This window comes from Lygodium microphyllum, chromosome 17 (assembly GCF_053477565.2).
Source record: "Lygodium microphyllum isolate KBCC chromosome 17, Lygodium_microphyllum_v1.1.10, whole genome shotgun sequence".
Taxonomy (NCBI): domain Eukaryota; kingdom Viridiplantae; phylum Streptophyta; class Polypodiopsida; order Schizaeales; family Lygodiaceae; genus Lygodium; species Lygodium microphyllum.
The window spans coordinates 121,475,472-121,498,873 of NC_141151.1; the positions used below are offsets into that span (position 1 = coordinate 121,475,472).

The 23,402-nt window shown below is 41.9% G+C and overlaps 1 protein-coding gene across 6 annotated transcripts in view; it reads right to left on the reverse strand.

The window, feature by feature from the left end:
* Positions 1 to 23,402, reverse strand: part of LOC148022310 (uncharacterized) — a 255,924-nt gene that overhangs the window by 223,981 nt on the left and 8,541 nt on the right. For 4 of the 6 annotated variants that reach the window (XM_087697947.1, XM_087697950.1, XM_087697948.1 and 1 more), the window contains exon 3: positions 13,416 to 13,486. In XM_087697947.1, the coding sequence (XP_087554073.1) occupies positions 13,416 to 13,486 (71 nt within the window). Of the gene's footprint in view, positions 1 to 13,415; positions 13,497 to 23,402 lie in introns of all 6 variants that reach the window. The other 2 variants (XM_087697949.1, XM_087697952.1) reach the window with 1 other exon arrangement.

The following is a 23,402-nucleotide window of genomic DNA, read 5'->3' on the forward strand; positions in this document are numbered from 1 at the left end:
TCTGCTGGCACTTTGGATGATCCAGGTTATGTAGTTTCTTTTGGTGATTCCTCATGGAAGATTACCAATGGGAATCTTGTCATTGTACGTCATGCTAAGTCCAATACTCTCTATTCCTTGCTTGTATCTGGGTTAGTTGACCATGTTTTGGCAATGGATGCAGTTCCATATGTATGTATTTGGCATCATCGCCTTGGGCATGTATCCTTGAAAGGAATGAAAATGCTTACTCACTTGCAATATCTTCTACCCCTTGACTATAAGTACTTTGAGTCTTATGATCATTATTTATATGGCAGGCAAACAGGTAATACACATAAAAAGTCTGGTATGACATGCATGGGTGAGCCTTTGGCTCTTGTTCATTTCGTTACCTTCATTGATGACCATACACATAAGATCTAGGTATACCCTATTAAGTTGAAATTAGGAGTCTTAGCTACCTTTCAGCGTTGGCTTACTTTGGTTGAGAACCAATCTAGGTATAGGCTGAAATGCCTCAAGTCAAGTAATGGGGTGAGTATGTCTCTAAAGCCTTTGAGCAGTTTTGTGATGAAAGGAGTCTTAAGCGTTAGTTGACCGTCCCGTACACCCCACCCTAGAATGGTATGGTTAAGCGAATGAATAGGACAATTCAGGAAAAGTCTGCAATACGCTTAGCCAAACAAGCTTACCACAGCATTTTTGGACTGAGGCGGTTACTACTACTGTACACTTCATAAATCAGTCTCCATATATTGCTCTTCACTATCAGGTCGAAGAGAAGATGTGGTCTGGAAAACCTCCCTTATATACTCATTTGCGTATCTTTGGTGAGGCTTTCTGCCATGTTTCTAAGGATTGACGCAATAAGCTAGATCCTAAGTCTAGGAACTATATCTTTCTTGGTTATGGAGATGCGAGTGAGATAGGCTATCTCCTATGGGATCCGCATGCTTGGAAGGTTATCCACAGTCATGATGTTGTTTTCCATGAGAAGAAAATGTATAAGCAGCCTGAGCATGTCATTGAGGTACGCAGGGTGATATTTCAGGAGGAGCCTCCTGCTATTGTACAGCCAACTAGACAGCCTACAGCAACGGTTGATGCTCCAATGGCAAAAGTCCCTGATACTCCACAAGATGTACAGGCCCCATAGCTTGTTTTGAGGCGCTCTACTAGAGATAGATGACGGCATGTGCAGTTTGAGCCCTCTATGGATTATGTTATGGTGATAGATGCTAGTGAATCTTTTACTTATGATGAGGCCATGTGCAAAGGTGATAGTCACTCTTGGGAGAGGGCCATGCAGTCAAATATGACTCACTGCAAGAAAATCACATATGGGATTTGATTCCCTTGTCTAGTGGAAAGCATACTTTGCCATGAAAGTGGGTGTATAAGTTGAAAAGTACTCCTGGATACCTGAAGCCGGCATACAAGGCCAGATTGTTTGCTAAGGGCTTCAAGCAAGAACATGGTGTGGACTTTGATGAAGTCTTTTCTCCTGTTGTGAAGATGACTACCCTACGCTTTATACTAGCTTTGGTTGCTCAACTTGACTTGGATCTTTATCAGATGAATGTCAAGACGGCTTTTCTTCATGGAGACTTGCATAATGAGATTTACATGGAATAGCCTAAGGGCTTTGCAAAACCTAGCAATGACCACCTAAAGTGCAAATTGAGAAAGAACTCTCTTTTAGGCATTCACAGATATATTTCTGTAGTGATATGGATCCATGTTTATACACAAAGAAGGCTCGCGATGGCAGCCTTACGATTTTGATACTCTACGTGGATGATATGTTGATTGCTAGAAAAACTCATGATGAGATAGATACCTTGAAAGGTCAACTCAAGAAGAGCTTTGAGATGTGACTCTAATTATGCAGGACATACAGACAATAGGAAGTCCACCTCTGACTATGTCTTTACCTCTTTTGGAGGTGGTGTTTCTTGGATGTCCAAAATGTAGAAATGTACGACCCTATCTACTACAGAGGCAGAGTATTTTGCAACCACTAAGGCTTGCAAAGAGGCTCTCTGCTTAGGTCTTCTGGAGGCAAACCTTGGCATTACTAATGAGGTACCTACACTGCATTTGGATTCTATGAGTGCTATTCAATTGGCCAAGAATCAAAACAAAGCACATTGAGATACATTACCCCCTTATTTGAGAAATCGTTGAGGACACCATTGAGCTTATCAAGATCTCAATTGACCAAAATCCTACTGATTTGCTCACTAAAAGTCTCTCAACATAGCTATTTTCCTTCCTTAGAAAGTTGATGGGTATTGGATGAGATGATATAGAAAGTTGATGGACGTTGGATGGCATGATGTCTTTCCTCATCCTCATGTACTTATGTACATTTGTACTTTGTCACTTTTATCTTATTCTCTCCTCACTAGGGACACATTCACTTTTAAGTGGGAGGTTGTTGGGGGTAAAGGCGCCTGTGCCTAGCCGCTCATGTATTCGTTACACTGATAGTGTAAAAAAATACCCTAACACAGAAACACAAATAACAATCGTACGACAAAGCACAGAATGATAAAATAACACAGTTAGGGTTAGGAAACTCAGGGACAATGAACACAGAAAATAAATGAAGTGATATAACTATTGAATATACAATGCTCATACAGCAAACACACTATGTAGTGAATGAATATTGAACCTCAAACTCCTGTATCTCAAGGACCAGGGCAGGGATAATGAGCTGGAGAGTGTGTCGTGCTCCGAACAGATCTCGAATCGCTGCAAGGCAGCCTCCGGATGTCAAACACCAGCAAACATAGCAATGAGAAGCTGGATTTGATGCAAACGGCTGTGAGGAGAGAGAATGTGCAATAAACGCAGGCTGAGGATAGAGAAAACAGTCAAATGCAGGCAGCAAATGGTGGGCGACACAGCTGAGGAGAGAGAAAAACTATCAAATGCAGCTGAGGACAGCTAGACGACAACCTGCAGGAGATGGCGGCAGCTGGAGGAGAGAGAAAACTGTCAGTACAACAGCTGCAGCATCAAACACAGGTGTTGTGATGACGTAGCAGGTTGTACGACAACAGGTCAGTGCAGAAACAACAATCGCCTGGCTAGGATCAGCTCCAAATAGAGTGAGGAAGGCTGGAAAACAGGCGCCAACTGATGTAGACAGCAATGAAAGCTTTGGCTGAGATGTCCTCCATAAATGAGATGTGGGCAGCAAGCTAAAGCACCTGAAAACTGCAAAAACGAGATTTAGGGCTGAATGGAGGGAAACATACTTATTTATAGAAAGTTTGGGCCCTCCCAATTGGATAAGTAAAAGTTACCACCATGATAGCATCAAGAGAGATGTTGTATAATCCACCTCAGGAGGGGAAGCCCCCATGCTAGTAGAGGAGCAAAACTCCTAGGAAGATGAAACCATGAATGGAATAGTGCACATCCCATGTCTCTAGCCCAGGTAGGACTAGACAAACCTACATGTTAGCCTTCCATTGAAAACAAAGTCTACAAAAGAGAGCAAGATCTACAATCACAAAGGTCAGTAGTGAGATGCTCTAAAAAAGAAAAGCAAAACTGAAATGGAAAATTAACTAAAGGAACAAGTGTAATGATGCTAGAATGTATTTGTGTGTAAATGCACCGAAAGACTTAAAAATAAAATAAAAAAAGACGACGCCGATGGCCCCAACTCTATAGCCTAAAGTCCTAAGAGTGGAACAATGAGAAAAAGCTAAGAGGGTGGCCACCAGTGCGTACACCCACTAGAAGGTAACTGCCAGTGAAATGCCTGATAAGATGGTGAGGTAGTCCTAAAGGAAGGCAAATGAGATATGGATGCATAAAGTGCAATGAAACCAGTGCTAGCAAACCAATCAGCCAACCCCTCAGGAGTAGAGAAGGATGGCTGCTACTGAGGCTATCCATATACCACATGTCCAGCAGCCATGGGGGCTGAAGGAGCAAATGGGGTAGCAGCAAGAGATGTAGTTCCACTAGATTGTGTAGTCATAGTAGTTTGTTGTGGTTTTCTAGGTGGTAAACCTTGGGCCTTGGTATGACACTCCTCATCCACATGACCCGACTTCTAGCAATGTGTGCAAAACGTATTTCTCTTAGGAATTTGCTGCCAAAGAGATCGTGTTTCTTTGTTTCCATCAAAGGAAGTGGTGTCACCCTTGTTTTGGCTTGCCTTCGCATCTGGCGAGTTCTTGCCACTATTGATTTTTGCTCCCGAAGAAGAGGCAACCAACCCTTGCCCCTCTAAAAGGATGGGTGTGGAGGACTTCTTGTGAACTTGATCATGCAGGCTCGCATAACGCAAGAACTAATACTCAAACTTGTAGAAGGTTGGTAATCTAGATAGTGAGATAATGTGTTGGATAAAATGAAAGTATTTGTCGAGCAACTCGTTCAAGAAGAATGTGACCTGATCATCGTCTGACTTCAGAGGGCCAGTAGTGGCAAACTCGGCTAGTAACCACCAATATTCGGCTAACATGACTTTCAAATCATCCCCTTCCTCAATGGAAAACTACTGAAGCTCAAAGTCGATGTTTATACGCTGAATATGATCTCTGGCCGCATAGCGATCGGTGAGATAACTCCAAGGTTCCGATGCAAGAGGAAAGTGTTGTAACTAAGAGTGAAACTCAAGAAGCAAACCCTACATTAGCTCAACATTGGCTATGGCATTGCGAGCTCTCCATCGATGGATGTAATCAGGGTGGGGTAGGTGAGGGTCAGACATAGGCTCAAGACCAACAACGAGGTCCCAAAGACCCTGAGACTAGTACTTGCTGCATATAGTTCGACCAAGTGGTGAAATTTGACTCGTTGAAACGAGTCTTGTCCGTGAAGGCATTCTTGGCCGATGCATTAGAAGTGGTAGTGGTCGAATAAGATATATAGAGTGGGTAATATAGTGGAAAGGAGTACACTTGGGAATGGGTCCCAAAGTGCCCACTAGGCATACAAGAAGTGCACACAGTGGATCCAAATGTTTGCATGTGATGACTAGGCATGGGCATCGTCGCCGCATGAGTACCCCATGGTGGACAAATAGGGACACGTGGAGCAAAGGATGGAAATCCCTGCATGGAAGTGACCCATGGAAAGTGTGAAGATGCACCATAAGAAAAGGATAGAAATCCCTATGTCTAAGAGGACATGGTGTGTATGTAACTGGGGATAGTGAGGGAAATGGCCATCACAGCCGGGGATGGCCGGCCCACTGGGAAAAGATGTGCCTACAGAAGGAAAGGTAGAGGGAACTACGTTAGAGGGTGGCATTCCCTATAACAAAGCCCCATAGTGCAAAGTGGCTTCTGGGAAAGGGTAGGTGACAGTGTCAAGAGGTGGGATGTCCCCTAACGAGGCACCATGATGTGAATATGGAATAGAGAATGAGAATGTACTAGGAGCAGAGACAAAAGGTCCAACTCCCAGTGTAGTAAAGGTGGATGTGGAATGTAAGCCGAGGTTTTGAAATGAGTGTGATATGGCTTTAACAGAAGAGGGTGAGAGGGAGGAAAAGAAGAAGAAAATTTGACTTGCTCAAAATAAATAGAAGATGTAGGTATACCTAATGATGAATGTTTGCTTCTTGAGACCCTTCTATTAAGATTTGCATGCATTTGACCATCCGGATCCTACACACCAAAAGGCAAAATAGGAGAGGGTTTTGATTTGAATGACTCAACAGGATTGTACGAACCTCACACAGGGCTTGGCCAAGATGATGAAGATGGATTGCCAATTGTCCCAAATGTCGTATTGCCTTCATGATTAGAAAGGTGGCCAACCTCACCAATCGGTCCGAAAGGAGTAGCAAAACTAGAAGAAGGGATGCATTTTGGTCCATACTTAATGTGTAAATACTCCTCGAACTCCTCCTCTGTGAGGCTAATGAAATCAGAAATATTTGGCATAGGTGTAAACATAGAGGGTGAATGCGGAGTGTCGTCTTCTCGTCGAGTCCATAATGCCTCCTCAAGGCCTCCGATGATGGAGAAGCTTGATAAGACATCAGAGTCATGAGAAGAAGGTTTCTATGACATTGTGATTCGGTTACAAGTCGTATTGTGTGCCTCATGCAAAGACTAGAGCGCCACAATATCCGCAGGATACTCTTTATAAGAAAGCCAGCTCTAATACCATGTGAAGAAGTCTGTGGAGTCACTGCTAGGGTTTGCACTGAGGAAACACAATGTACAACCATGACAGAAGCACAAGGAGACAAACATAGATAGAGAAAGTAAAACTCAAATCCTAAATGTAAAGCTCAAAACTCAAACACAAAAACTCATACACAAACAGAAGAAGGGATAGAAAGAACACAACTCTAAAGTGAATGAATCCTGTAAATGAAAGAGTATACAGTCTGCCAAAGGGCAAAGAAATGTGTTAGAGAGTGACGTCTACTAGAGACGGATCCCAAGTCTTTGACCACCAGTCACAGTGCAGGAAGAAGATGCTGCAAAACGATGATGCCAGAAGGGCCTGGAGCACCAAACGCAAGCAAGAGAGAGTATGGAAGAGGGCTAGCAACAGTCAAAGGCTGTAAATGTCACAAGACTGTGACAACTAGTACCTTTTTGTTGATTTCTTTATTACATATTTTATTTGGTTTTTCTTTTTGGAAGGATCCCTCTTGAAATCTAAACGCCTGAGTTGCATGGCCAGTATGTGAAATGGACAGGAATGTCTAGTGAGTCAAGACTGGACAGTTAAGGTCCAATATAAGTCTGGAAGAGACTGATGGCACTGTACATTGACAAGCCTGGAAGAGACTTGTGAAAGTGTATATGGACAAGTGTGTTGAAGAACTAGCCTGGAAGAGACTAGTTCAAAGTGAAGATGGACAAATCTTCAAGAGATTAGTCCATGTGGGGTCATCAGTGGAAATTCACTTTCAGTTGAGCTACATTACAGATTTGGATGTAGCCATAGACTGCAAAGATGGTCCAAAGACTAGTGGGGATGCAATGGAAGCAACTCCTAAAATTTAGGGAGTTACTATTTTTGGACCTCAGAATCTATTCGTGTCATTATCTTCGTTTTTGTACGAGGATTAATCCTCTGGTCTGTGCCGAGGTCAAATTTTGAAACGAGATGGAGAATTTTAGACCGAAAGGTTTAAACAGGAAAATTGTTACATGTATGCCATGTGTCACAATTTGGGCATAAATTCCCAAAAGAGAGAGAGAGGGCAGCACAAAAACGAGTTTCAATGCATGGGGGGACTCATTTTGTGAAAGGGAGATGGATTGCTGCAGATGGAGAGCTCTTGAGAGCTGGTCTACCTTGTCTATGATGCACAGAGGGCTGAGCTTGCTTCCTACTCTCTCTCTTTCTCTCCCTGACAATATGGTTATGCTGCAGAATCAAGGGCCTTTCTTCTGGTTCAAGTACAGCTGTGTGGAATAGGCTGATTTTGCATGAGGCAAGAGCCTCCTTTCTCCAGGAACAGGAGCAGTTATATGCTATCCCAGCAGGGATAGCTGAGGGTGGTAATCTCACCAAGTAAGTGTCTGAAATAACACTGAATCAGTACTATTTTTGGACTGTTCAGAGGTTGTTTCAGAGCCCAATTGATGTCAGAATCAAGGGGCACTGGCCCAGATGATGCAGGACAGTGCAGGGAACAATATGAGCTGGAAATAGGTGTCAGAACAGGTCTGAACCAGTAATTACAGTGGGCTGAATAGTACAGGGAACAGTAAGAGTTGTAAACAGGTTTCAGAACAGGTCTGAACCAGTAAATACAGCAGGCTGAAATGGTCAATTCTGCACTCCAACCAGAAGATTCAGACTTGGGCAGAGTTTCCCCTCCCGGTCAACTTGATTTGGGTCAGTAAATGTGCTGTTATGCTGTCAAATTTCACCCAGAATAGGTGAAAGACAGCCCATTGTACTTCCTCCTTTTTAAAAATAAAGAAATACCGCAAGGGGCGCCTAACTTAGGGGCCAACAGGGTGTCTGTGTGGCAACAGGAGCATTTTAGCTTCCTGTTTTTCTTCTTGATTCTGTGTCTTTAAGTTCAGGTAAAGTGGACGACTGTAAATTGGGTGAAAGCATTTATATATTTTGGTTGTACACTACCGCCCTTTCCAGTGAACAGGCCGGTTTCAGTAAACGCAGCCAATGAGGAGCTTCTTGATGGAGGGAAGCTGCCACCTAATGAGAAGAGGCTATCGCAAGCTGTGGGAGGTTGATGCAAGTTGTGTATGCAATCACCAAGGTGTGGCGGCTCCAAACACAAGCAGTTGAGGGTTAGAAAAACGTCACCAATGTTGACGAGGAGCGCTAGATGCAGAGGAAGGTGTGGCAACAATCGTTGGGGCTAGACAACCACGTGTGTGTAAACTGATGGCTGAAATCTGCACTCATGGGTGAGAAACCTGCACATAAAGAAATTGAGACTAAATGGGGGCAGCCTATCTATTTATAGATGAGGATGGACCCTCCCAAATTAGGGTTTCACTAAACTCTCTCAAACCACACCCCGTTTTAGGGTTCATTAAATTAAGCTCGTTTTGGGGCTGTTTAAGTGGCTAATCAGCACCGAACGCATTTCTTAGCTCAACAAAGACAACCTTTGGGAGACCACGATGGACTAGAGAAGGAATATTATGAGGAGTGGGAGCATATGGAAAGACCACTGGTCATGATGATCTCACGTATGATACAAGCGAAGAGCTCAACCCCACATGAGATTATCAAAGCTAAGTTGGGAGCATCACCCATGGTGGTTGAGGCCTTGGTCAGTATGGGAGCTCCCCCAAGAAAGATACCCACGGCTAGCCCTAGCCTCTTCTAGACAACTAGCAACAAATGGCGATAGACATTGTTGGTATGCTCAAATGAGTACATGGATGAGTTTACATGGGCTGTAGATTGAAAGAATACCCCCCTCCCCCCCCTTTGACTATAGCTTGGATTGCCCTACACATAACCTAAGCCAACCAAAGCTTAACCATGTGATCAGCACAAACCTTCAAAAGTTGGATATGGAGAAGACTTGGATCTGACCCCCCTCCCCACATGGCACGAGGATGGCACACTACAAGACCCACTTCCTTCAAGTATCTGAGGATGGTTTCATCACCTGACCCAATTACATGGATACACAACTGCCTCATGGATTACGCACAATTATTGGTCAGATCTACACCTCAACACCACATGAGGATTGAGATAGGCAAATGGGAGGGCATACAGACAGAGGAACGAATATGCCCACTATACGACAGAGAACCAAAGATAGAGGAATACTACATATGCCGATGCACCGTATATTATTATATACGAGGCAGATACCACTGTTTGTTTCAAGAGGGACCCTTGAGACGAATCCGCAATTTGAGAATCACATAAGCTTGGGTTTCTTCCTCTTGGAGCTCCAAAGGTGCAAAGCAACTATTCAATGGAGTAGGAGGCCCCCACAGCTCTTGGCTCACATAGACAAAGAGCGGTCACTAACTTTTTCAATCCTACATGATCGAGTATGGCACATGCCACTACTACTACCACATAGCCTACAAGAGTACATCATCATTGGACCTCATCTTCTGTAGGTGTCCCTTTGGATAGAGCACTGGCACTCAGCCGGTCTAGGCGCCCACATCCACCTAGACGAAGGCCTAGACATCCATGCCGTAGACAAATTAGAGCCATTATTAAGCACCACGGGAGACAAATGCCAAGACGCTTCAGCCATGTAGAGATACATCTCCATAGAGAACAGACATCTCATTGATGGAGAGTTTCCTTTTTCTACTTTTACTTTTAAATCATTGACATGTTTTCTTTTTATAGGACACTATTTCACTTTTCACTCTTATAGGCATGTTTTTCTTCTTTTCTCGTTCCAAATGAGAAACACACCATCATTGTATATATTCTTTGGTCTCATAGGCCACATTAACCTTTTAGAGATATTAATATACTCTTTCTCCTTCTGCTTGTGTTTGTTTATGTGTTTGAGTTTTGAGTTTTGCTTTTCGGGTTTTGAGTTTGCACATCTATGTTTGTATCGTTGTGTTTCTATCGTGGTCGTACACTTGTGTTTCCTCAATCATCAATGCAAACCATAATAGTTACTCCATAGTTTCCTTCACATGAGGCTCCATCAACTATGTGTGCAATTACCCTCTATGGACAGCTCTAGCAAATGAACTTTGAGCCTGAAGATATTATTCAATCTTTCTTGCTTCGTGTTACACATACAAGATCAACTTCAACACACGCAATCCACACTTCCAAAGGCTTAGACATCATCAATGCCAGTCAGTTTCACAATTATGTCTTCAATGTTGCTCGAGCATGAGGTGTCATTGAGATTATAGGGGACTCAAGAGGATTCCATCTTAGTATGGTGGCCATGCTAAGGCATTTGTAGCTTCAAAGAGGGGTAACAAGAAGAAGTTGAACGTCATTGCTATCATTGTGATAAGAAGGTACATTTGCACAAGGACTGCAAGGAGCTAGCAACTTAAGAAGCAGGATATGAACTCTTCCGACAAGTCATCTTCATCCTCCTCCGACTCTGACAGGATCCTTTGGCCAAGGCGAAGGCCAAAGCGCAAAAGGGGTCATCTTCTTCAAAAAAGGGGAACAAACTGGCTGCCCTTCCGTTCGTTGCTTTCTAGTGCAGGTGATGTGGTCCTTGCTCACGACTCTCTAGTGCCACAAAGGGAGTGTGAGAGGGTGGTGAGGTGGGGATGGTGAGCCTTCATCTATACACGTATACAAGTACACAAGATCCAAAGAGGGACTTCCTTGACTCATTGACTAAAGTCTAGCAAGTTTTGAAATCCTGGAGTTGGGATTGGCATCCCAGTTCATGATGTACCGTTTCTTGACAAAAAGCGGGATTGACTTCTAGTTCAAGTTCACATAAGAGGACACTTATGCTACTGCAAGGCATTGTTGGTAGACATAAAGACCATCTATGATTTCTTCTTTGTTTTCAAGAGTTAGTACAATCAACATCCATATCAGGTTCTCTTGAAGGCACTTTGGCAGGCTGACCACTCATTGCTAGGTTTCCATGGCTCTATTCTAATGGTCATTGCTGTATGCTGAGTCATTATCATTGTATATTGTACTATACCAAATCACACATGATCTGAGAAAGGGTGTTAGCAAATTAGTTAGCTCATGAGTGAATCTGTGCATGTGTATTTGTGAGCTCGACACTAAAGATTACTTTCAGCCTTTTTTTTACCTATTTTTATTGTTTCAAGAATTTTTGGCCTGGCCAACTTCATTTTTAGGCCATCATGATACTGAGCAACCTAATGCGTTTTAGGCTTTTCTTTTTTTGCCTCTTCACTAGCCAATTTTGATAAAACTAGAAACTCTACAAAGCAGCTAGCTAGGGATGTGGTCTAGCTTATGTTTCTAAAGAGGCCACTGGTGTTGATAGTTGTTTCCACCACCTCCTCTAGATAGACTAGCCCAACTCTTGAATAGATTACGCAATCCCCAAAGCTAATTCTTGTGTTCACTAGCCAATTTTGATAAAACTAGAAACTCTGCAAAGCAGCCAGCTAGGGATGTGGTCTAGCTTATGTTTCTAGAGAGGCCACTGGTGTTGATAGCTTCTAGGATGATAAGCAGCAAACCATCTCTGCCACACAAGATTGTACAAGCAGAGCTAGGTGCTGCCCCCATGGCAGTTGAACCTCTCTTCCAAACAGTGACATATATTCATAGATTACAAGAGTTGACTCCAGATAGGTAACCCTATTTTGGTGCTACTCTCTTCACAGCATCTTGCAGCAAGAGGAGACGTGATGTGTTGGTTTGCACAAACTATTGCATGGCTCAGGGACTACCGCAATCAGATTGATGCCCTACCACCATTCCAGTAAAGTCTAGATGCACCCACCATGCAACTCAGCACACTGAGCTTAACCATGTCATCTAGATGGACATCATGCAGCTAGACACTAAGAGGACATGGATTCCCCCAGATCCACCACCTCATACAAAGACGGACTTCTACAAGGACCTCATCTTCTTCAGCTTTCTGAGGATGGCTTCATCATTATGCCAAGATACATGGATGCGCATATGTTGCTTGAGATGTGGTGTAGGAGACCTCACACCAGCTTCGAGTTGAGATAGGCAGATACTCTGAAGAGGCACAAGAGGACATGATATGTCGAAGATGCCTGTTGAACTGGAGACAGATGAGCATTACATATGTAGATGTCCTGCCTACTATGAGATATGAGGGCACTATCACTGCCTTTTCCATGAGGGTTTGGCCTCCTTTATTGAATTATGGCCTTTCCCCAGCAAAGATGCCCTGGACTTTATCTTCATGAACTTTACAAATACCGAGATTCACTAACCCACGCTTGAGCAGTAGCCACAAGTATATGTGGCAATAGACAGCAAACACTGACAAACTTCTTATCCCAGATCCCACAACAACCAGTAGAGGCTTCACCACCCCCCCACCAAGTAAAGGCCCATCTAGGATGACCCTTGACAGAGCCACATAGTTGTGCAGAGCCAAGAGGTCCCAGGCACCCTAGCACTAGACATCACCTACAGGATAATCTGTGGGTAGGGACCATCATTTCCCACTATCGCAGACATTTTCAGACATCCTCAGCTCAGAAGATGTCACCATGGATATAGATCCCTACATAGTAGCCCTATGCCAGATATATTAGATAAAAGGAGAGCCAGAAGCTATTGTACACATATGTGTCCGCTTGCTCATTGTTTACTTATTTGAGGATACAGGCCACCATTTCCTACCATCATCAGACATTTTCAGAGAGCCTCACCTTAGGAGATGCCATCATGGATATAGATCCCTCCATAGTAGCCCTATGCTAGACATATTAGATAATAGAAGAGCCAAGGTCTCTTGTACACATATGTGTCTACTTTCTTGTTGTTTATTTATTTTCTCCATGACAAGACATACTGTGGATTCTTTCTTGGGGGAAAAAAGACATACCATGGATTCACTGTATTTCTTTCTGCTCTGCAAATGCTTTTTCATCTGAACACTGTACATTGTTCTCTTAACTAATACAAGAATACACTTTCAACTATAATGTTTGTGCCGTATTTTCCTAACTAATGCATGGAGCATTTTTGCAAAAATGAAGACAACATCACTGTATGTTATAAATGTGTTCACAATATTGTCTTTTCATACACTAGAAATAGAACATAATAGAATGTATCTGACTAAGGGGGGACATAATTAAGAGAGTTGCTCATGATAGCACTGACCAGAAAAATCTAACTCATCTGATCACCATAGGAAAATTGAAAATCTAAACCGTAAGGAGCAAACTTCTTTCTTTAGATAGCATTACGAGGACAAGTACAACATGTCTGATCATCGACTTTCCAGTAATTCCTAATCAAATGGATGAATTTGAATGCTAAACTCAGGGAAAACTTACAAACTTCTTCTCGAGAACACCAACTTTGTAACTGTTTCCTGCTTGCTTTGCATCTTGTAAAGAGTAGAATACTGCACTCACCTATCATTTATCAAATGAGATTAAGATTTTCGATGTTCCAAAACACTGCAAGTGAACATTCATATCTTCAGAACATAATGTAGCCAGCAGAATGAATGAGTCGGGTAATCATCCCTATGTGGGCACCTTTTTAATGAAGAAAGCTTCCTCCTACTAGTTTAAAGTACGAAACACAGCACTGAAATACTACACTCCAGACAGGTGCCCCAGAGCGGTACACAAATTAGATGCAAAAGCCAAAAGCCTATAAATAAGAAAAGAGAGAAACTAGCCATTACAGACGATGCTAATCTCAATATGTGATGCTCCCAGTATCCCGTACCAATGACACAGAGAGTATGAATACAATATCTAGCAGACCGTATCTACTGAAGTGATATGCTGATGATTGGTTTTTCACTATGGCATGGGACATAACCAGTTTAAATTTTCACCCAGGCTAGAGCCCTAGCCTATTTCTGGTCCTCAACTATTAATAGTAATGGCTTGACCTGAACCCTTAACCTTGCATATTCTCCACCTAACCTATAAGGGATCTGTAATACCAGTGTTCTGCTCCATATGGTAGAAAGTCCGCAACATGAAGAGGAGTTAGATGACCTCCACAACCCCTTTGTCAATCAAAACGAAGGACAGTGTTTTATGTGATTGGAAACTGATGGAGGTGTATGCTTTTAAACTAGGTGCTGGTAGGGCCAAAAGAACTTTGTTAAGGAGAGAGGATGATATGCTATATAAATGTCCACAACTCAGCCATAAAGCTGTTAGTTGTCATTAACAAGAGCCCAATGGCCAAAAAGGTGATGTCCTACTCAAAATTTTTTGAATACAAGCCCTATCAGATGGCAAGACAGTGCCAATCAATGTCATTACAAGAGCCCAACATACTGGCATCCCTGGTCATTAGAGGCTGCTAAAGCAGGACAAGAAATGCTAAAAAGTGGAGAGACAAGTGGGCTGGGAAGGCTAAGCTGAGAGCAGAGGACCAAGTTCAAACGACGCCACCTCAAGGAGAATAAACCCAGTTTCACATCAAAGACGGACCTCCAACAAATCATCCTCTATTTAGCTTGTCAGATATTAGTAGAAAAGTAGGGAAACCTCCACCCTTTGATAGAACTCTTAAGTTAGAAAGAGTTTAAATGGACCCCTATTCATAAGCATTGCCTCAAGAATAACAATCAAGTGCTCAAACAATACTAAGGCCCTTAGAAATCAAGAAGGAAATCATGAGGTTGAAGATATTGAAATAGGTCCTTGTCATGCAGAGGAGGAGATTGTAGAAGAAATTAAGTGTGATGATACATGGCCAGAACTATTGAATGAGAAGCTGGTTGTGCTGAGAAACACGAATGTGAGCTGAGATAAGCTTTTCATTACTTGTATAGTAGGATAAAGAAAATCTCATAAGTCACTCAAATGCCCACCCTTCAACTACTCATTTATGCTCTAAGTGCCCAATATTGTAAGGCCCCAAATGAGGAGAAATCATGAAAGGCATTGGATATTAGTTAAGTTCTAAGTTTCTAACCTTGTAGACCAAATGGTTTGTGAGATGGCCTATGTGGACTTTGGCCATTGGATCAAGTGAGAAAGAGTCAATGAATGTAGTGGAGTATACACCCGAGATACTTTACATTCACTTGTGGCAAGTCATATACATGAATGGTGGCCGGTAGTCAATCCAACCACATGGACAGTAAGTCAACAAACCCTCAAGTGCATCTATGTTTACTCGTAGCCTCCAACATTATATATGTAGAAAATGAACCTCCAATATATTTAGTGTCAAAAGTTTGAATAGATTGCACAAGACAAGAGAGATGAAAGAGAGAAGGAATATTGCAAAGAGAGAACTCATAAGAATGCTCAAGAAATGGAATCCATATACCAAGACATGAGACAGCTGAATACAATAGTGAGTCACTACAACACTGGCCTCCCACTCTCCAACACAACCTGCAAGTAACAGAGTATACCAACGATGAGTCTAAGGAGGAGGAAGCTTGACTAGAAACAGCAAAAGATCTAGATCAGGTCCGCTAGCATCTGAAGAGTCATTAAAGGCAGTCGACCAGCCATAAAATGCCAAGCCACTAGAAAACTAAGCAAAAGAAACTAGCACCACTAAAAAAGAAGTGCATAGCCCATTGAAACACATCCACACTCGCACATGGATTGACTAATCTGCTAACACCCTCTCAAATCATGGGTGATCTCATACAATACATTATACAATGATAATGACACATCAAAGTGCATACAACAATGACCATCAGAATGGACCGTGGATACTGAAGCAGTGGGTGATCAAGCCACCACCAAGGTGCCTCTGAGAGAACCTAATGTCAATGTTGACCATACCAGCTCTTGAAAATAGAGAAGAATCAAAGTAGCTCTCTACGACAATCAACAACCCCTCTCAAGTAGCATATGTGACCATCCTATCAACAGTGCCTCTAAGCAAACATGATCATGGATTCCCCATCTTCCGCCAGAGGACCAAAGTGTCCCCTCATGTGAGCTCGAACTAGGAGCCAATCCCACTCTGTCAAAAAACAGCCCATCATGGACCTGGATGTGAATCCCACCTCCGAGGTTTCACAACTTGCTAGACTTCAATCGATGCATCAAGGAATATCCCTCTCTAGATCCTATGCACCTGTATACCTGTATAGATAAGGATCAATTGTCCCACCTCACCATTCTCTTGCACTCTCTCTAGCACTGGAGAGTCGTAATTAAGGGTTGATCACATCACCAGCACTAGAAAGGAGGAGGAGGAGGAGGAGGGGCAACCATGCCCTTTCCCTTCTTGATAAAAGACCCCTTTTGGGCCTTCCCCTTCACCTTCACCAAAGGATCTGAATCAAAGTCAAAGTCGAAGGAGAATGACAACTCATTAGACAAGTCTGTATCCTGCTTGTTCTACTTCTCCTCCTTACACGATGCCACTAGCTCCTTGCAATCCTTGCATAAGTGGCCTTGTTTGCAATAGTGAGAGCACTGAGCCTTTGCCTTCTTCTTCCTACACCTCTCTCCAAAGCTATAAATGCCTCATCATGGCCATCGTGCCAAGATGGATGCCTCCGCTGGAGCCTCAAGCACACCTCATGTTCAAGAAGCATAGAGGACATACGAGTGAAGCTCACTAGCATTGATGATGTCTGGGCCTATAAAGCATTGGCGACTCCATCAAACTCTGGAAGGAGCTTGTAGAGTACAATCCCACAAGATGCACCTCGAGAAGTGCACACTGCATGTGCCAAAGTTGATCTTGTACCTATGTAATATGACATAAGAATGATTGGATAGTATCTTTACGCTCAAATTTCATCTATTGGAACTAACCATACAAGGACATAGCACACATGGTTGACAGAGCCTTGTACAACATCTGTAGCTTCTCCCACACCTCAAAAGCTATGTTGCAAGAGGTAACCACTTGTATAACCTCTGTAGAAATGCATTGGAGAAGAGCGAGAATAACTTTCTCATATTTGTCACGGTCCCAATCATCTAGAAGAGGAGTTGGAATCTATGGTCATGCAATAGCTCCTAAAACCACATACCACAAGTGCTTCTGCACAAACCAAGCTTTTATGACGGCACTCCAAGTTATGTAATTAGGACCATGACGTTTATCATCAGCTGAGCAGTAGGGAGGTGCCATTTGGATAGGATGAGAAAATAAAGCAAAGAAGAGAAATAGAGAGAGTACAATGGCCAGAACACAGCAGAGGCTGCACTATCAGGAGTTCACATGCAATACAGAGAGCTGATCACAACAATGACTGCTGAAACAGTGAAAATCTGATTGAAGGCAGCCAACAGAGCCTGAAAAATCAATCCCCCAGCTGTCAGGATGAGAAGAACTGAAAACACAGATGCTATAAGGCCAAGCACAGTGATTAGAAGCATAAAATGCAATCCGTACAGTAATAACATATTGCAGAAATGCAAGACGCAGGCAGCTGATGTCAAAACACCAGGGAGCAGGGCCTGGAAAACAGGCCGTTTTGATCCAAAAACAGGCCGTCTGGGCAGCAACAGTCAAGAAAAGGCTAAACAGCACCAAAAAGCTGTGAGGGAAGACTTGCAGCAGCAGAAAACAGCACTAAGATCCCGAACACGGATATGCGATACCATATCAAAGTAGGTGCAGCGACAGAAGCACATGAAAGTATTGTAATATACTGCACAACACGAGAGATGAAAGACAAAAGGAACACTGCAAAGAGACAACTCAAAAGAAGGTATGTGGATTCCATTTCCTAAGCAAAGACATAAGATAATTGAATACAACAGTAAGCCACCAGCTGAGTGGGCATTGGCACCAGCTCCCTCTCTCCAATAGGACTTGTGAGTAATAGAGTATGTTGACGATGTGTCTAAAGAGGAGGAAGCATCGCTATAAATAGCCAAAGTTCTAGATCAGATCAGCTAACATCTGAACAGCTATAAAATGCAGTCAGCCAGCCATAAAATGCCAAGCAGCCACAGAAATGGGCAAAATAAACTAGTGCTACTAAATCAGAAATGCACAACCCATTGAAACATGTCCAAACTCACACATGGACTGACTAATCTCCTAACACATAGCTATTGAGCACCCACACCTATACTAACTGTCCTCCATCCAGCATCTACCTAGATCACCATCAAAGCTCAACGAAGTGTGTGGTTGGATAGAGCCTTCAACAATCCATTGTATCAGTTTACTTTAACCGAAAATTTTAATCTCTCCTATTCTCCCTCTTATACTTATGTTCATTGTTATCTTCTGCTATGCCATATTTTCTTTATAATATCACAGTGCTACACACTTTTAGTAACATCTTAGGACAAACAAAATTAGTTTTTTGTAGCAAAAAAGACTAGAAGTGATGTTGACAAGTGGCAACACTAGCAAAGAAAGCAGCAATGTGGTTGCACCAATGCAGGCCTTGTGAATTCATCCAACAACATTCACACAAAGTAAATGTCTTTCAACTCTCGTACCCCTAATTTGGACTGTATTGTCACCTTTCTATTCAAAAATTCCTTATCATTCATGATTAGCAATCTGATTTGCAGTCCCCTACTAGTTTCCATAAAGTGCAACATTGACAAGATAGTGTTTATGAGTACATTCTTCATATAGGTAAGGGCTTTGATCTGCCAACACATCAGGATAGAATAGCTGGTGCAATTTTTCTTTTAAAAAGAGATTACCTTCTATTTGAGTTTTTGCTTCTTGTAACCCGGAAGCAACATTGGTTACTTCCATTAAGAGTGTGAACATGAATCATGAGATTTGCTGTTCCTGTTTTCTTGATAATGCATTCTTGTATCCCATCACCAACAAATGATTGAGGGTTACTTCCATTAAGAGCATGAACATGAAGCATGAGATTTTCTGTTCCTGTTTTCTTGATAATGCATTCTTGTATCCCATCACCAACAAATGATTGAGGGTTGTAATAGGATATGGAGGGGAATGTGAGCTAACAAGGTCCGTTTTGGGCAAGAGATACATGTTTATTTGGGAGTAAGACATTGTTTTGCCAGAGCATGGAGGTGGACAGCAAGGCATTATTCGCAGTAGGATGGGGTAATTTTTCATGGAGTACAAAGGTTCTTGAAGATTCATAATCTTTTCAAAGAAAGCATGGTGGCTGGTATGATGCCATAGAAATGGCATATATAAAAGCAAAGGCATAAGAAAAACAAGAAGCTCTTGAAGCTTCTCGAAGTCTTCTAAAGGAAGCATGACAAACTCTGTTTCTTTTTGTTATCTCATTTTTGTGGGTCACAGCTCTTAGCTAGTGTTTGGCTGGCTTTTGCAAAGCTTAATTTAGCTGAAAGGAGCATGCCAGAGGCTTCTCTTTGATGGCACTCTGATATGCATTGATAGCATCAGTTTAAAATCCTACATAAAGCTCTTGATAAGGAATTTCTTTTCAATCACAGTATAGTTTTCTTAATTTAAGAAAGCATGCTATCAAAGCCTACAAAAGTAAGCACACATGCCCCAAGATGAAAAGGGAGAGAAGGGTTAAACTTTGCCATGTACATGATGATGAAGCCTTAGCCCAGATATACTATCCCTTACGTATCAAGCCCTCTATCATCATCAAGATCTCTCTCTCAGCTCAATCATCTATTTCTCTCCAATATCTCAGTTTGTCCAGGTGTATTCATGTATGCTTGATGATTAGGTATGCCTACTGGATTTTTCGGTTTCCTGTTTATATGTCTTCTTACTTCTTTCTCTTCCTTTGCCTTTGTAAGTGGATGGTCAATTGGGACCTTGTCATTGACTTCAAGGCCCACTTTCATCACTATATCTGCAAGAATGATTTTTCTCAAGTAGTCATGCAGTAAAATAAAGTTCTTCTTATACTTGTGGCCTAGGTTAGATTCAATAGCACTTGATAAATCTCTTCACCCAAAGCTTGAACATGTACTTATTTTAAATGAGTTCCCTTGTCAAGTAGAGACTTACTTGTCCTTTGCAATGAACCGTTGTTAGTCTCATGAATCCAAAAAGGGTTATGGATCAAGTCAATGTGATCCAAAGATTGTCTTCTACTCCCAATGTATAGTTTGTCTAGGTGGTTTGAATCAACAAGGTAATACTAGAGATGGTGTAGGCTATCCCAAATTAGACAGTGTTACAATTTTTTTTTGGAAAAGAAGGAAGCCTCTTGTCTATGTTGCAAATACTTTAGGTTTTGTGTAGAGTATAGATGGATGTGTGTGTATCCATGCCTATTTGTAGACAAACCCATCATTTGATGCAGTCGATGCATCATATCTCATTGGGAGCTTCTCTTGTGCCACACAATCAAGGTGGTGATCTTAAAGGTCATAGTCGCTTGATTTGCTTCACTTAAGCCTTGCAACAAGGGCTTACAAAACAACTTTAACCAACACAAGCGTGTCCCCCTATTCCCACAAAGAGTAGCACCCTCCTTGTAAAACAACTGCAACCAACCTAGCAAGAGACAAAACTTGTGGCAACTCTTGAGGCCTTTGTCATACCACCACTTTGTGAAATCAAAATTGTCATCATTTCCCAGATTCTTGGCCCTTGTGGCATTGCATCTTGACACATGATTCAACATCATACACAAGCATATAACACAAAAACTTGTTTGGCAGGTGAAGTGAGAGAGAGGACCAACAGGCTGCCAACATGCCACACAAAGCTTCTTCTCTTTCTCCTTATTCAATTGAGAAGATACAATTATCTGGTTCTTAAAAATTAAGCCTTAGGCTTGGATTTAATGCTTATGCAACTTATAAACTCATTCACATGGGTAAACACACTCTCCTAATCTACATACTTTTTAAACCTACCATTTGAAGCTCAAAGAGGATGGACCCATCAAAGACATTTATGAAGATGAACCATTGACTCAAAGACTTAGTGTATCCAAAGGCTCGTCACAAGGCATAAAAGCAAGGAGTCCCTTTTGCTTTTAATAATATTTTGGATTGCATCTCTTGAATACTTTCTTGATCTTTCTTGAAGGTTGTGACTCATGATGAGGCTGAACCATTGAAGACTAATGGAAAAAGGCTTGTCCTACTACTATAAGATCTTATAAACCCATCCTAAGGTCCCTTGTGGCCTTGTAAAAAATAATTTTTATGTTGTATGTGGTGTGTTTGGAGTTATGGATGAAGAGTGTTCATGTGGTCAACAATCCTTTTGAACTTTTATATGAAATAGCCACTCTTTTTGAGGAGTTTTTTGTGTTGTATATCCCTACCAAAATTGTAATTCCTTCCAGATTTCCCGAGGGCATCATTGACATCCTACCCTATCCAAAAACTACTTAAGTTGTATCATTGTTCATGGCATGGTATTTTGTTTTGTCACTATCACCTACAGTTGCAACCGTAATCATGCGTGGCTGCCCTTACACTGAGGTTATATCAATACCCTTCTCAGATGAGTGGATGCTCATCTTAGAACTACTTGCTTGTGTGCAGAGTGTGAGGATTCTAGATGAACTACCTGATGTTGTATATGCTGTTGAGGTTGTAGCAGAAGAGGGCTTTGCCCTCTGAATGGTTTTTGTGTTGTGTTGCTATTTTGAAAATGGGTTGCCATGCTTCTCTCCCTTGTAACAAACCATGATGGAAAAGAAGACTTGCAGTGCGGGACTTCGGTCCCTTGTAAAGAAAGCTAAGTTTATATAGTGTTTTGGGTTTGGGTTTTTGTGCTTATACTTCTCCATGTACAGGTGTATGGCTATAGGGGTACAAGTTTCTTGCCTCTACCGACTACTACAATGGCTCTAGATTCGGTCACTTAGGTGGGATTCTAGAGAATTGCTCATGAAGTCACTCCTGAGCTAACACACACACACACTTAAGCAATTTTAGCCCTGTCTGATGGATTTTTCTCCTATGACTGAATAGGTCCATCACACTCTGAGTGGTCTAAGATCAGTGTATAAGCTATGTGAAAACACTACAGGTGGAGTACTGATGACTAATCACATTCTTTTGGCAACCATGTAGTACATTGCTTCATGTTGAGTTCTCTAGAACTTGCACTGGCCAAGTAAGCATCTAATCAACAACTCATTTGGTCAAGTTAGTGATGGAAGCTTGTCAAGCTCATTGTTAGTGGCCTTCATGCAAATACAACCATGTATAAGCTCTGTGAAAACACTACAGGTGTAGTACTGATGACTAATCACATTCTTTTGGCAACCATGTAGTACATTGCTTCATGTTGAGTTCTCTAGAACTTGAACTGGCCAAGTAAGTATCTAATCAACAACTCATTTGGTCAAGTTAGTGATGGAAGCTTGTCAAGCTCATTGTTAGCAGCCTTCGTGCAAATACAACCAGATTAGGGAGAGCTTAAGTGACCAGATTAGGGCCCACATTAGCGAGGACTCAAATGACCAGGATCAGGGAAGATCCCATTAGAAAACAACTAGATTACAGATGAGACTACCAATGATCAAGATCAAGGCAATCCCAGCAGCTCCACAACATTGGTAGAGATAGGTCTACCAGCCTTTAAAGTTAATTGACAAACCTCGAGGGAGACACTTAGGCCTAGTAAGATCACACTCTTTCTTTAGCTTATAGTACATAAGCATCTGCAGAGAGGCACTTGGCTTGGCTTGCATGCTCAACAACCCCAAAGCAACAGAGATGCAGACCCACAATGAGTGGACTGTTAAGACACAGTCACAGATTGAAGCTCATTTCTAGCATCATCGCCTAGTACCCATGGATAGTGAGATGCAATGAGGTTGCAAAGCAGCAGCATACTGTGACCAAAAAGTCTCGAGTGATCTCCACACAGCTCATTCATACCCTTGGGAGGCACATGAGAGAGATTGTAGAGAGATTTACAATGCATAAGGAAAAGGTGAGAAGCCTTTCTAGCCACTTGGGATTGAGGGCTTAGCAGTTCCACACATAATTCAGTACTGTGGACCACCAGACTGGTTATTTTGATAACCCTTGTATTAGACATCCCCATTTGAAACCCAGATTTGAAAGCAACTAGGAGATGTCTTATGAGTATTCTTTGTGCCTCAGTAATGATTATTGCTGAGGATTTTAAACAAAATTATTTTTCTTGGTACAAAAATATGTGACTCCTAATAAAAACTCAAACCAGATTATGATCCAATATCATTATACTAGAATAAACAAAAACACATTAAAAGAATTAACTTGAAGCAGATCAAAATATTTTCAACAATTTAACTAGTCACCACACCAAAAAGAGCTTTGAAAAGCTGGATAACAATAAAAAATCACAACAAAGATGGCACAGCAATCATTTAAAATAGCCAAATTATTGTTAAATGACTAAATGAAGATGTTAAAAAGAATAAGTTTTGGAGATGGTTTCGTCTCCATGATTTATCTGTAGTACTGATT